This window comes from Schistocerca serialis, chromosome 8, assembly GCF_023864345.2.
Source record: "Schistocerca serialis cubense isolate TAMUIC-IGC-003099 chromosome 8, iqSchSeri2.2, whole genome shotgun sequence".
In the NCBI taxonomy this organism is placed as follows: Eukaryota; Metazoa; Arthropoda; class Insecta; order Orthoptera; family Acrididae; genus Schistocerca; species Schistocerca serialis.
The window spans coordinates 273098246-273111607 of record NC_064645.1 but is presented as its reverse complement, the minus strand read 5'-3'; the positions used below and the strand labels follow the sequence as shown (position 1 = coordinate 273111607).

Sequence of the window (13362 nt, the reverse complement as noted above, 5' to 3'; positions counted from 1 at the left end):
ATGATTTAATTAAGCAGAGTAGAAAAAATAAAGTCAAAGAGATGTTCATTGGGCGGACATTGTCGTAATGTAATGTCATTGCGTTGTTCGGTTGTTAAAGCAAGTCGTTTGTGTTCCGTTCTGCTGTTCGGTCGTGCCCGTATCTGAAAGGAATTAATTCGGGGACTAGAATAAACTTTCACATAATAGTTACGATTCGATGTTCCGACAAAAGGGGTTAACGTCAGTGTTAATTTGAATTGTGGGTGACTGGATTAGTTTTGACAGATACGTGAAAACGGACGTAACGAAAGTTGTTCGCATATCATCCTTGAACGTGACTTTTTATTTAATTAACGATTGCGGGCTCATTAAAAGCTATTATCTCATGATTAGGATCAATCCCTCTTTCCTCCTAGATAGTGATCATTCATTAACATTTACGTCATAAGAAAAAGGATTATTAATAAAAGTGATGTTAAATGACAATTACGTGTTATTCCGTTAGTGTGGAACTGACGTAATATCTCTGAAATGACATTGATATATAATTTGTGTTAAATACTGAACTGAGATAGGAGGTACATTGAAATTAGCGAACATTTGATACTAAGACTATAGAAGCAGAAGCGCTTAAGGTTTCTCTTCTCTAAAATGGCAAAGTAGGTACAAACTTTAACTCAATAGTCGACATTATGTATTGCAAAGACATTAGCATTTCATACTTATTTTGACGACGCGCTGTTAAACAAAGGAACGTTGAGTCTCTGTACGAGTAATAAAATTAAATCTAAAAACATAATTAATAACGGCGAACTCCGCTTTAACAAGCTGTATTGCGTGTCGTCATCGGGCAATAACTGCTCAACACTGGAGACTTGTGTGCTGAAATTAGAAGTCGGGCATATAAAACAAACTTAAAAATCCATTCAAGCTACCCATTCAAGCTACAGTGGAGTCGGCACAACATCGCGTGATCTGTTATAACCACCAATTCTTATAGAATCGAACTCTCATGAATAAAAGGTTTGAAATTACGCTGAAGCTCCAAAGAAACTGTTATAGGCAAGCTTAATCGAATACAGAGATATGTAACCAGGCATGCTTAATCGAATACAGAGATATGTAACCAGGCGGAATACGGCGCTGCGGTCGTCAACGCCTATACAGGGCGGTCCGTTGATCGTGTCCGGGCCAAATATCTCACGAAATAAGCGTCAAACGAAAAAACTACAAAGAACGATACTCGTCTAGCTTGAAGGGGGAAACCAGATGGCGCTATATGGTTGGCCCGCTAGATGGCGCTGCCATAGGTCAAACGGATATCAACTGCGTTTTTTTAATACGAACCACCATTTTTTATTACACATTCGTGTAGTACGTAAAGAAATATGAATGGTTCAGTTGGACCACGTTTTTTGCTTTGGGATGGATAGCGCTGTAATAGTCACAAACATATGGCTCACAATTTTAGACGAATAGTTGGTAACAGGTAGGTTTTTTAAATTAAAATACAGAACGGTACGTTTGGACATTTCATTTCGGTTGTTCCACTGTGATACATGTACCTTTGTGAACTTATCATTTCTGAGAACGCATGCTGTTACAGCGTGGTTACCTGTAAATACCACATTAACGCAGTAAATGCGCAAAATGATGTCCGTCAACCTCAATGCATTTGGCCATACGTGTAACGACATTCCTCTCAACAGCGAGTAGTTCGCCTTCCTTAATGTTCGCACATGCATTGCCAATGCGCTGACGCTTGTTGTCAGACGTTGTCGGAGACTCACGATAGCAAATATCCTTCAACTTTCGCCACAGAAAGAAATCCGGGGACGTCAGATCCGGTGAACGTGCTTCGACGACCAATCCACCTGTCATGAAATATGCTATTCAATACCGCTTCAACCGCACGCTAGCTATGTGCCGCACATCCATCATGTTGGAAGTACGTCGCCATTCTGTCACTTAGTGAAACATCTTTTAGTAACGTCGGTAGAACATTACGTAGGAAACCAGCATACATTGCACCATTTAGATTACCATCGATAAAATGTGGACCAATTATCCTTCCTCCCATAATGCCGCACCATACATTAACCCGCCAAGTTCGCTGATGTTCCACTTGTCGCAATCATCGTGCATTTTCTGTTGCCCAATAGTGCATATTATGCTGGTTTACGTTACCGTTGTTGGTGAATGATGCTTCGTCACTAAATAGAACGCGTGCAAAAAATCTGTCATCGTCTCGTAATTTCTCTTGTGCCCACTGGCAGAACTATACACGACGTTCAAAGTCGTCGCCATGCAATTCCTGGTGCATAGAAATATGGTACGGGTGCAATCGATGTTAATGTAGCATTCTCAACACCGACGTTTTTGAGATTCCCGATTCTGGCGCAATTTGTCTGCTACTGATGTGCGGATTAGACGCGACAGCAGCTAAAACACTTACTCGGGTATCATCATTCGTTGTAGGTCGTGGTTGACGTTTCACATGTGCCTGAACACTTCGTGTTTCCTTAAATAACAACTATGCGGCGAACGGTCCGGACCCTTGGATGATGTCGTCCAGGATATCGAGCAGCATACATAGCACACGCCCGTTGGGCATTTTGATCACAATAGCCATACATCAACACGATATCGACCTTTTCCGCAATTGGTAAACGGTCCCTTTTAACACGGGTAATGTATCCCGAAGCAAATACCGTCCGCACTGGCGGAATGTTACGCGATACCACGTACTTATACGTTTGTGACTATTACAGCGCCATCTATCACAAAGCGAAAAACGTGGTCCAACTAAAACATTCATATTTCTTTACGTACTACACGTATTTGTAATAAAAATGGGTGTTCCTATTTAAAAAAAGAAAACGTCGTTGATATCCGTTTGACCTATGGCAGCGCCATCTAGCGAGCTAACCATAGCGCCATCTGGTTTCCCCTTTCAAGCTAGACGAGTTTCGTTCTTTGTAGTTTTTTCGTGTGATGTTTATTTCGTGAGATATTTGGCCCGGTCACGATCAATGGACCACCCTGTATAAGACAACACGTGTTTGGTGCAGTTGTTAGATCGGATACTGCTGCTACAATGGCAGGTTATGAAGATTGAAGTGAGTTTGAACGTGGTGTTATAGTCTGTGCACGAGCGATGGGACGCAGCATCTACGAGATAGCGATGAAGTGGGGATTTTCCCGTACGACCATTTCACGAGTGTACCATGAATATCAAAAAACCGGTAAAACGTCTCATCTCCGACATCACTGCGGCATAAATAAGATTCTGCCAGAACGGGACCAACGACGACTGAAGAGAATCGTTCAACGTGTCAGAAAGGCAACCCTTCCGCATATTGCTGCAGATTTCAGTACTGGGCCATCAGTAAATGTCAGCGTGCGAACCATTTAATGAAACATCATCGATATGGGCTTTACGCCTCGCGTGGGACCGTGAACACCCACATTGGACTGTTGATGGCTGAAAAAATGTTGCCCAGTCGGACGAGTCTTGTTTCAAATTTTATCGAGCGGATGGACGTGTACGGTTATGGAGACAACCGCATGGATCCATGGAACCTGCATGTCAGCAGGGTACTGTTCAAGCTGGTGCATTCTCTCTAATAGTGCGAGGCGGGTACAGTTTGAGTGATATGACACCTGATACGTCTAGATACAAGTCTTGACAGGTGACACGTACGTGAGCATCCTGTCCGATCACCTGCATCCATTCATGTCCATTGTGCATTCCGACGGACTTAGGCAATTTAAGCAGGGCACTGCGACACACCACACGTCCAGAATTGCTACAGAGTGTCTCCAGGAACACTCTTCTGAGTTTAAACACTTCCGCTGGCCACCAAACTCCCCAGACCTGAACATTATTGAGAATATCTGGGATACCTTACAACGTGCTGTTGAAAAGAGATCTCCACCCCCTCCTGCTCTTACGGATCTATGGACAGCCTTGCAGGATTCATGCTGTCAATTCCCTCCATTACTACTTCAGACATTAGTCGAGTCCATGTCACGTCGTGTTGCAGCACTTCTGCGTGCTCGCGGGGGCCCTACACGGTATTAGGCAGGTGTACCAATTTCTTTGGCTCTTCAGTGTAGCTATAAAGTTTCTTCTCGCGATGTGCTGTCGTTATCAAATAATAGGTGGATGTAATCCGGGTAATCTGCGCGTTGAGTTATGCTACGTCAAGGCGTATACACAGTTTCTAACAGTAATAATTGATTTGCTGTGTTAAACTTTCGCCGGCCAGTGTGGCCGTGCGGTTCTAAGCGCGTCAGTTTGGAACCGCGTGACCGCTACGGTCGCAGGTTCGAATCCTGCCTCGGGCATGGATGTGTGTGATGTCCTTAGGTTAGTTAGGTTTAAGTAGTTCTAAGTTCTAGGGGACTGATGACCTCAGAAGTTAAGTCCCATAGTGCTCAGAGCCATTTGAACCAACCATTTTGTTAAACTTTCAACATTAGATTGTACCTGTCAATGAGTACATTATGAGAGCATTCTAAATTTTTTAATTTGGTCAATAACTATTTGAATTACTAAAAATCGAATCTTTGTTGCCCATTGAAGCCATTAGATAGACAACCTGCAACCGGTACCGATTAACCGATTTAGGTGTTTACTGATGTAGATTCATTGGACTGTGTTCTTTCTCTTCGTTATAGGCCTGTAATGAGACACTGAACCTTAATATTCCTTGCTTTGTAAGAAAACTCTATATATTTTGTTTACACTCTCATACAAGGTGCTTCAAAGCCTTTACATCAGACGTCGAGGGGCGATAAACGACGTTAGGGGCAAAATGTTCGATGATGCTTACCAGCGACTCTGGGCTTCCTATAGTACTCGACGGCCCTGAGACGATTAAATTTCACCGAACCAGCAGCGTTTACTAACCAGGTGTGCTGCATACTACCTACCCCACTAAACTGATAGTGATTTTCAACAATAATACCTTAAGAATGAGTGTGTCTAAGAGGAGAAAGGTATTTTAGAAGCGAATCAGGAATTTTAGTTTTGATGGGCCTTACCACTTTCGTATGGAGCAGAAGACTGCATCGCAGGTAACACGCAAGAGAGTGATGACATCCTGCCACCTCTAACGGGCATTTTGTTTTGGGTCGTCAGTGTTCAGACTGATATGATGGGGCCCGCCACGAATTCCTTTCCTGCGTTAAACTCGTCATTTCCAACCTACGTCCTCAATTATTTGTTGGATGTATTCCAATCTGTCTTCCCTTACAGATTTTCCCCTCTACAACTCCTTCAGTACTGTGGAGATTATTCCCTGATGCCTTAACATATGTTCTATCACCCTGTCCTTCTTGTCACTGTTTCTCATATGTTTGTTTCCTTGCCGATTTCGTGGAGAACCTTCCCATTCCTTATCAGTCGACCTAATTTTCAACATCCTTCTATAGCACTACGTCTGAAACTCTTGTGTTGTCAATGTTCAGCTTTGTCTGTAGTCCACAATTGACACACATACAATGCTGTGCTCTAAACATACAGTCTCAGAAATTTCTTTCTCAGATTAACTCCGGTATTTGGTAATAGCAGTTTTCTCTGGGAATGCCCCCTTTGGATGTGCTAATCTGCTTTTTACGTCCTCCTTGCATCGTACGTCATGGATTATTTTGCATCCAAGGTAGTAGCATTCCTTAATTTCGTCTATTTCGTGATCAACAGATTTGATTTTAAGCTTCTCGCTTTTCTCATTTCTTCTACTTGTCATTAGTTTGATCTTTTTCCGATTTGCTTTCGGTCCATGTTCTTTATTCATTAGACTGTTCATTCCATTTAACATATTTTGTAATCTATTGACTATATTATTATTTCAGTTCATTGGCTTTCGCTTCGTGCCCATACAGCTGTCTGAGTGAAAAGACGATACGACAGCGTGTTTGAGGTGACTTTCGAGTCAGTTGCGACGATCTGAATGCAAGGACAACACAACACCGAGTTCCCGAGCGGGGAAAGTCTCCGACCCGGGCGGCAATCGAACCCGGTCCCCTGTGGTTAGCAATTTCTTGCGGTGATCCCTCATGTACGAGGCGGACTCTCTTATTCTTCATCTTGACTGAGGATAGCAATGTTATCAACGAATCCTGTTGAAACCCTTTGACCCTGAGTTTGTATCCCACTCTAGAATGTTCGTTGTATTACCCTCATTGCTTCTTTGATGTATAGATTGAATAGTAGGGGTGAAAGACTGCATCCCTGTTTTGCACCCCTTTTGATCTTCTTTGTCTTCCAATCTTTTGTTTCCTCTTCGTTCTTGTACTTATTGTGCGTACATTACTTCCCTTTCCCTGTAGCTCACTTCTCCATTTACATTGTCGAACGTTTTTACCAGTTGGATGTGCCGCATAAGCGTGTTTTGATTTTTCTCGACCGTTGTTTCCACTGCGAAGCGCAACGTCAGAACTGACTCAGAGTACCTTCCCTTCTCGTAAAGTCAAACTGATCGTCATTTAATAGACCCTGAATTTTCTTTTCCATTCTCCCGTATATTATTCTTGTCAGGAGCTCGGATGCATGAGCTGTTAAGCTGGTTATGGGATAGTTCTCGCACATATCTGTTGTTGCCATCTTCGGAATTGCGTGGGTGATGTTTTTCCGAAAATCTGATGGTGCGTCGCCAGTCTCATAGACCTCAGGTCAGCACCGAGCGAGGTGGCGTAGTGGCTAGCACACTGGACTCGCATTCGGGAGGACGACGGTTCAATCCCGCGTCCGACCATCTTGATTTAGGTTTTCCGTGATTTCCCTAAATCGCTCTAGGCAAATGCCGGGACGGTTCCTTTGAAAGGTCACGGCCGACTTGCTTCCCCGTCCTTCCCTAATCCGATGAGACCGATGACCTCGCTGTCTGGTCTTCTCCCCGAAACAACCCAACCCAACAAAACCAATACAAAGGGACGCGTAGGATCGCTGGATAGTGTCAGCGAACATTTTGTCTCTGACAGAAGTTGTTCCCAGTAGGCCAGCCGCTGTGACCGAGCGGTCCTAGGAGCTTCAGCAGCTGCTGCTGCTACGGTCGCAGGTTCGAGTCCTGCCTCGGGCATGGATGTGTGTGATGTCCTTAGGTTAGTTATGTTTAGGTAGTTCTAAGTCTAGGGGACTGATGACCTCCCAAGGGAACCTCCCCATCGCACCCCCCTCAGATTTAGTTATAAGTTGGCACAGTGGAACTGAACACAGATCAATCGCAAAAACAGGAAGAAGTTGTGTGGAATTATGAAAGAAATAAGCAAAATATAAAACTGAGTACTTCATGCGCAAGATAGGCAACATCAAGGATACTCTGAGGTCAGGAGCACCGTGGTCCCGTGGTTAGCGTGAGCAACTGCGGAACGAAAGGTCCTTAGTTCAAGTCTTCCCTCGGCTGAAAAGTTTCAATTTTTTATTTTCAGACAATTATCAAAGTTCAGGTACTCAAACATAATCAACTTCGCTCTGCAGAATTCCAGGACATGTTCCGATTTGCTTGGACATATCCAGGATTTGACGGTCTAGACACGGAAAAAATTTGAAAACGTTAAAAACATGTTTGACAGAGCACAGGGAAAACTGTGTGACTGTGAAACTGTTGCATTCATTTGTTGCAGTTTATGTGACAAACTCTTATTTTTTCATCACTTTTTTGGGAGTGATTATCACATCCACAAGAAAACCTACATCGGGCAAGGTACAAGAATCTTTTTACCCATTTGCCAAGTGTACAAGTTAGGTGGGTCGACAACATATTCCTGTCATGTGACGCACATGCCGTCACCAGTGTCGTATAGAATATATCAGACGTGTTTTCCTGTGGAGGAATCGGTTGACCTATGGCCTTGCGATCAAATGTTCTCGGTGCCCATTGGAGAGGCACGTCCTTTTGTCTACTAATCGCTCGGTTTTGCGGTGCGGTCGCAAAACACAGACACTAAACTTATTACTGTAAACAGAGACGTCAATGAACGAACGGACGGATCATAACTTTGCGAGAATAAAGAAAGTAAACTTTTCACTCGAGGGAAGACTTGAACCAAGGACGTCTCGATCCGCAGCTGCTCACGCTAATCACGGGACCACGGCACTCATGAGCTCACGCTATCCTTGATGTTGCCTATCTTGCGCATGGACTACTCAGTTTGTATATTTTGCTTATTTTTTTCATAGTTGCACACAACTTCTTCCTGTTTTCTCGACTGATCTGTGTTCAGTTTTTGAAGGCCTATCCACTGTGCCAACTTATAGCTAAATGTGCGGGGGGGGGGGGGGGGGGTGCGATGGGGAGGTTCCCTTGTCAGATGTTAAGTCCCATAGTGCTTAGAGCCATTTGAACGATTTTGAACCATCTTCCCAGTATCGAGATCTGTTAAGTGTAGACGTTTGACAGAAAGGCTTTGACACAGGCTTTGTATGAAATATTTCTACCAAAAAGCGATGGAATAATCTATTGAAATGACAACATTTTTGGGCTACGCTGTGCTGGTGCTGTTGAGCGACTGCGTTGAGTGCTTGACAGCACGTGCAGCGGACAGCGCCTTCGATCGCGGTGGCGACATATCGTCACGCGCTGCGCTGCCTTGTCGGGAGCAGCGCGGCTCGCCCGCCGCATGCGGACGGTGGTCGTGAGCCCCTGCAGGAAGCCGCCAGCCATTGTGCGCCCGCTATGGCGTCGCTACGCCTCCTACATGACACTAAGCGCCTGCTTTCTTCCCGCAGGACACGACGCCGCCCGGCCTCATCCCCACAGCGACAGCTGTGTGCAACCGGAGGGACCGGAAGAGTGGAGACATCGCTGCGCGCCCGCGTACTGTGGGAAATAAGTCTCGACTCTCTCCCCGCGAGAGGAAGTGTCGAGATGTGATTTCTCGAGGAGAGGGTGCAGTGCGTGGCGAATGAGATGGTCAGTCTGGCCGGGACTGGTGATCTACCGGAGACGGGTTTCGGAGTAGAGTGCGCGGTGTGCAGTCGCGAGAACGCTGCCGCTCGTCGGCCTGCCGGTGACCTGTCGTGAAGTCGGAACTGCCCCGTCGGCGAGGGTGACGGAAGTGCCGGTGCGGACGGAAATGCGGCTCTGAGGGGCGGGAGTGCAACCCGGCAGGATGTCGTCCATCTCGGGGCGCAGCGGGCGCAGCTCGGGTTCGTCGGGCGGCCGGCGCTCGACGACGATGCCGACGTACACGCACCAGCACCCGGCGCCCGCGGCCGCGGCGGCGCGCATGCCGCTGTCGGCCAGCCTGGAGCTGCGCGCCAGCGAGCGCCTCACGCCGCGCCACTTCCTGGACAAGTACTCGCTGCCGCGCGTCGTGCGCGTCTCCTGGCTGCCCGGCCCGCAGCCGCAGCCGCTGCTGCTGTTCCGCCAGTACCGCAGCGCCAAGGTGCAGGCGCGCAGCCTCGCGGCCGCCGCCCGCGCGCCCAAGGTGCAGGGGCCCGCGCTCGTGCTGCCCGCCTCCTACACAGGTAGGCCGCAGTCTTCGTCTCTAAAAGCCTCACTGTCTCCTCATGTTCTCTCTCTAAAAGATATTTTTCCTCTCTGAAGATGATCAGTGACCGAAACCATTTATGAACAAATACACTACTGGCCATTAAAGTTGCTACACCAAGAAGAAATGCAGATGATAAACGGGTATTCATTGCACAAATATATTGTACTAGAACTGACATGTGATTACATTTTCACGCAATTTGGGTGCATAGATACTGAGAAATCAGTACCCACAACAACCACCTCTGGCCGCAATAACGGCCTTCATACGCCTGGACATTGAGTCAAATAGAGCTTGGATACCGTGCACAGGTACAGCTGCCCATGCAGCTTCAACACGATACCACAGTTCATCAAGAGTAGTGCAAAATGGCTCTGAGCACTATAGGACTTACCTGCTGAGGTCATCAGTCCCCTAGAACTTATAACTACTGAAACCTAAACTAACGTAAGGACATCACACACATCCATCCCAGAGGCAGGATTCGAACCTGCGACCGTAGCGGTCGCGCGGTTCTAGATTGTAGCACCTAGAACCGGTCGGCCACTCCTGCCGGCTCATCAAGAGTAGTGACTGGCGTATTGTGGCGACCCACTTGCTCGGCCACCATTGACCAGACGTTTTCATTTGGTGAGATTCAGGGTGTTTCAAAAATGACCGGTATATTTGAAACGGCAATAAAAACTAAACGAGCAGCGATAGAAATACACCGTTTGTTGCAATATGCTTGGGACAACAGTACATTTTCAGGCAGACAAACTTTCGAAATTACAGTAGTTACAATTTTCAACAACAGATGGCGCTGCGGTCTGGGAAACTCTATAGTACGATATTTTCCACATGTCCAACATGCGTAGCAATAATATGGCGTAGTCTCTGAACGAAATTACCCGAAACCTTTGACAATGTGTCTGGCGGAATGGCTTCACATGCAGATGAGATGTACTGCTTCAGCTGTTCAATTGTTTCTGGATTGTGGCGGTACACCTGGTCTTTCAAGTGTCCCCACAGAAAGAAGTCACAGGGGTTCATGTCTGGCGAATAGGGAGGCCAATCCACGCCGCCTCCTGTATGTTTCGGATAGCCCAAAGCAATCACACGATCATCGAAATATTCATTCAGGAAATTAAAGACGTCGGCCGTGCGATGTGGCCGGGCACCATCTTGCATAAACCACGAGGTGTTCGCAGTGTCGTCTAAGGCAGTTTGTACCGCCACAAATTCACGAAGAATGTCCAGATAGCGTGATGCAGTAATCGTTTCGGATCTGAAAAATGGGCCAATGATTCCTTTGGAAGAAATGGCGGCCCAGACCAGTACTTTTTGAGGACGCAGGGACGATGGGACAGCAACAATGGGCTTTTCGGTTCCCCATATGCGCCAGTTATGTTTATTGACGAAGCCGTCCAGGTAAAAATAAGCTTCGTCAGTAAACCAAATGCTGCCCACATGCATATCGCCGTCATCAATCCTGTGCACTATATCGTTAGCGAATGTCTCTCGTGCAGCAATGGTAGCGGCGCTGAGGGGTTGCCGCGTTTGAATTTTGTATGGATAGAGGTGTAAACTCTGGCGCATGAGACGATACGTGGACGTTGGCGTCATTTGGACCGCAGCTGCAACACGGCGAACGGAAACCCGAGGCCGCTGTTGGATCACCTGCTGCACTAGCTGCGCGTTGCCCTCTGTGGTTGCCGTACGCGGTCGCCCTACCTTTCCAGCACGTTCATCCGTCACGTTCCCAGTCCGTTGAAATTTTTCAAACAGATCCTTTATTGTATCGCTTTTCGGTCCTTTGGTTACATTAAACCTCCGTTGAAAACTTCGTCTTGTTGCAACAACACTGTGTTCTAGGCGGTGGAATTCCAACACCAGAAAAATCCTCTGTTCTAAGGAATAAACCATGTTGTCTACATCACACTTGCACGTTGTGAACAGCACACGCTTACAGCAGAAAGACGACGTACAGAATGGCGCACCCACAGACTGCGTTGTCTTCTATATCTTTCACATCACTTGCAGCGCCATCTGTTGTTGAAAATTGTAACTACTGTAATTTCGAAAGTTTGTCCACCTGAAAATGTACTGTTGTCCCAAGCATATTGCAACAAACGGTGTATTTCTATCGCTGCTCGATTAGTTTTTATTGCCGTTTCAAATATACCAGTCATTTTTGAAACACCCTGTATCTGGAGAATGTGCTGGCCAGGGCAGCAGTCGAACATTTTCTGTATCCAGTTAGGCCCTACAGGACCTGCAACATGCTGTCTTGCATTATCCTGCTTAAATGTAGAGTTTCGCAAGGATCGAATGAAGGGTAGAGCCACGGGTAGTAACACATCCACTGTTCAAAGTGCCGTCAATGCGAACAAGAGGTGACCGAGACGTGTAACCAATGCCACCCCATACTACCACGCCGGGTGATACGCCAGTTGTATGGCGATGACGAATACACGCTTCCAGTGTGCGTTCACCGCGATGTCGCCAAACAGGGATGCGACCATCATGATTCTGTAAACAGAACCTGGATTAATCCGAGAATATGACGTTTTGCCATTCGTGCACCCAGGTTCGTCGTTGAGTACACCATCGCAGGCGCTCCTGTCTGTGATGCAGCATCGAGGGTAGCCGCAGCCATGGTCTCCGAGCTGATAGTCCATGCTGCTGTAAACGTCATCGAACTGTTCGTGCAGATGGTTGTTGTGTTGCAAATGTCCCCATCTGTTGACTCATGGATCGTGACGTGGCTGCACGATCTTTACAGCCATGCGGATAACATGCCTGTCATCTCGACTTCTAGTGATACGAGTCTGTTGGGATCCAGTTCGGAGTTCCGTATTACCCTCCTGAACCCACCGATTCCATATTCTGCTAACAGTCATTGGATTTCGACCAACTCGATCAGCAATGTCACGATGCGATAAACCGCAATCGCAATAGGCTGCAATCCGACCTTTATCAAAGTCGGAAACGTCGCATTTCTCCTCCCTACACGAGGCATCACAACAACGTTTCACCAGACAACGCCGGTCAACTGCTGTTTCTGTATGAGAAATCGATTGGAAACTTTCCTCATGTCAGCACGTTGTAGGTGTCGCCACTGGCACCAACCTTGTGTGAATGCTCTGAAAAGCTAATCATTTGCATATCACAGCATCTTCTTGTTGTCGGTTAAATTTTGCGTCTGTAGCACGTCATCTTCGTGGTGTAAATGGTTCAAATGGCTCTGTGCACTATGGTATTTAACATCCTTGGTCATCAGTCCCCTAGAACTTAGAACTACTTAAACCTAACTAACCTAAGACATCACACAACACCCAGTCATCATGAGGCAGAGAAAAATCCCTGACCCCGCCGGGAATCGAACCCGGGAACCCGGGCGTGGGAAGCGAGAACGCTACCGCACGACCACAAGCTGCGGATTTCGTGGTGTAGCAATTATAATGGCCATTAGTGTAGTTTTCAAGACAGCACTGTGTTTATCACGCACTTTACCAAATACGCTCCAAGAGGAAAAAAAATATCTGGAATCGGATGTTCTGTACATGTACAGACAAACAATTGATCACAATGTCACAGAAATTGGATGATTCACTCGACTGAAAGAGCTTCACAAATCGAGCAACTCAGTTTCGTGTTGGTTCTGTAAGATGGCATGAACTATGCCCCTTACATGAAGTCATTAAAGATCATCGAACTCACGTTGAGCGAATAGTAGGGCTGAACAAAAATGACTGACAAGGCAGAATGCATCTTGTAGAGGGTACAGTATGGACGTATTGGAATAATTAATGTCTGGTGATGGTTTTAAAGTAATTCATGCGACGTGAAAACTTTGTGGAAACGCGTCGATTTACTGGAGGCTAGTTTATCCCAGGG

General features: G+C 46.4%; 1 protein-coding gene across 3 annotated transcripts in view; it reads left to right on the top strand.

Annotated features, from left to right (window-relative positions):
- Positions 1–13362, top strand: part of LOC126416382 (uncharacterized) — an 822286-nt gene that overhangs the window by 562009 nt on the left and 246915 nt on the right. For all 3 annotated transcript variants that reach the window (XM_050084062.1, XM_050084061.1, XM_050084063.1), the window contains one exon: positions 8717–9457. In XM_050084062.1, coding sequence (XP_049940019.1) covers positions 9100–9457 — 358 coding nt within the window. In that variant the 5' untranslated portion in view covers positions 8717–9099. The remainder of the gene's footprint in view (positions 1–8716; positions 9458–13362) is intronic.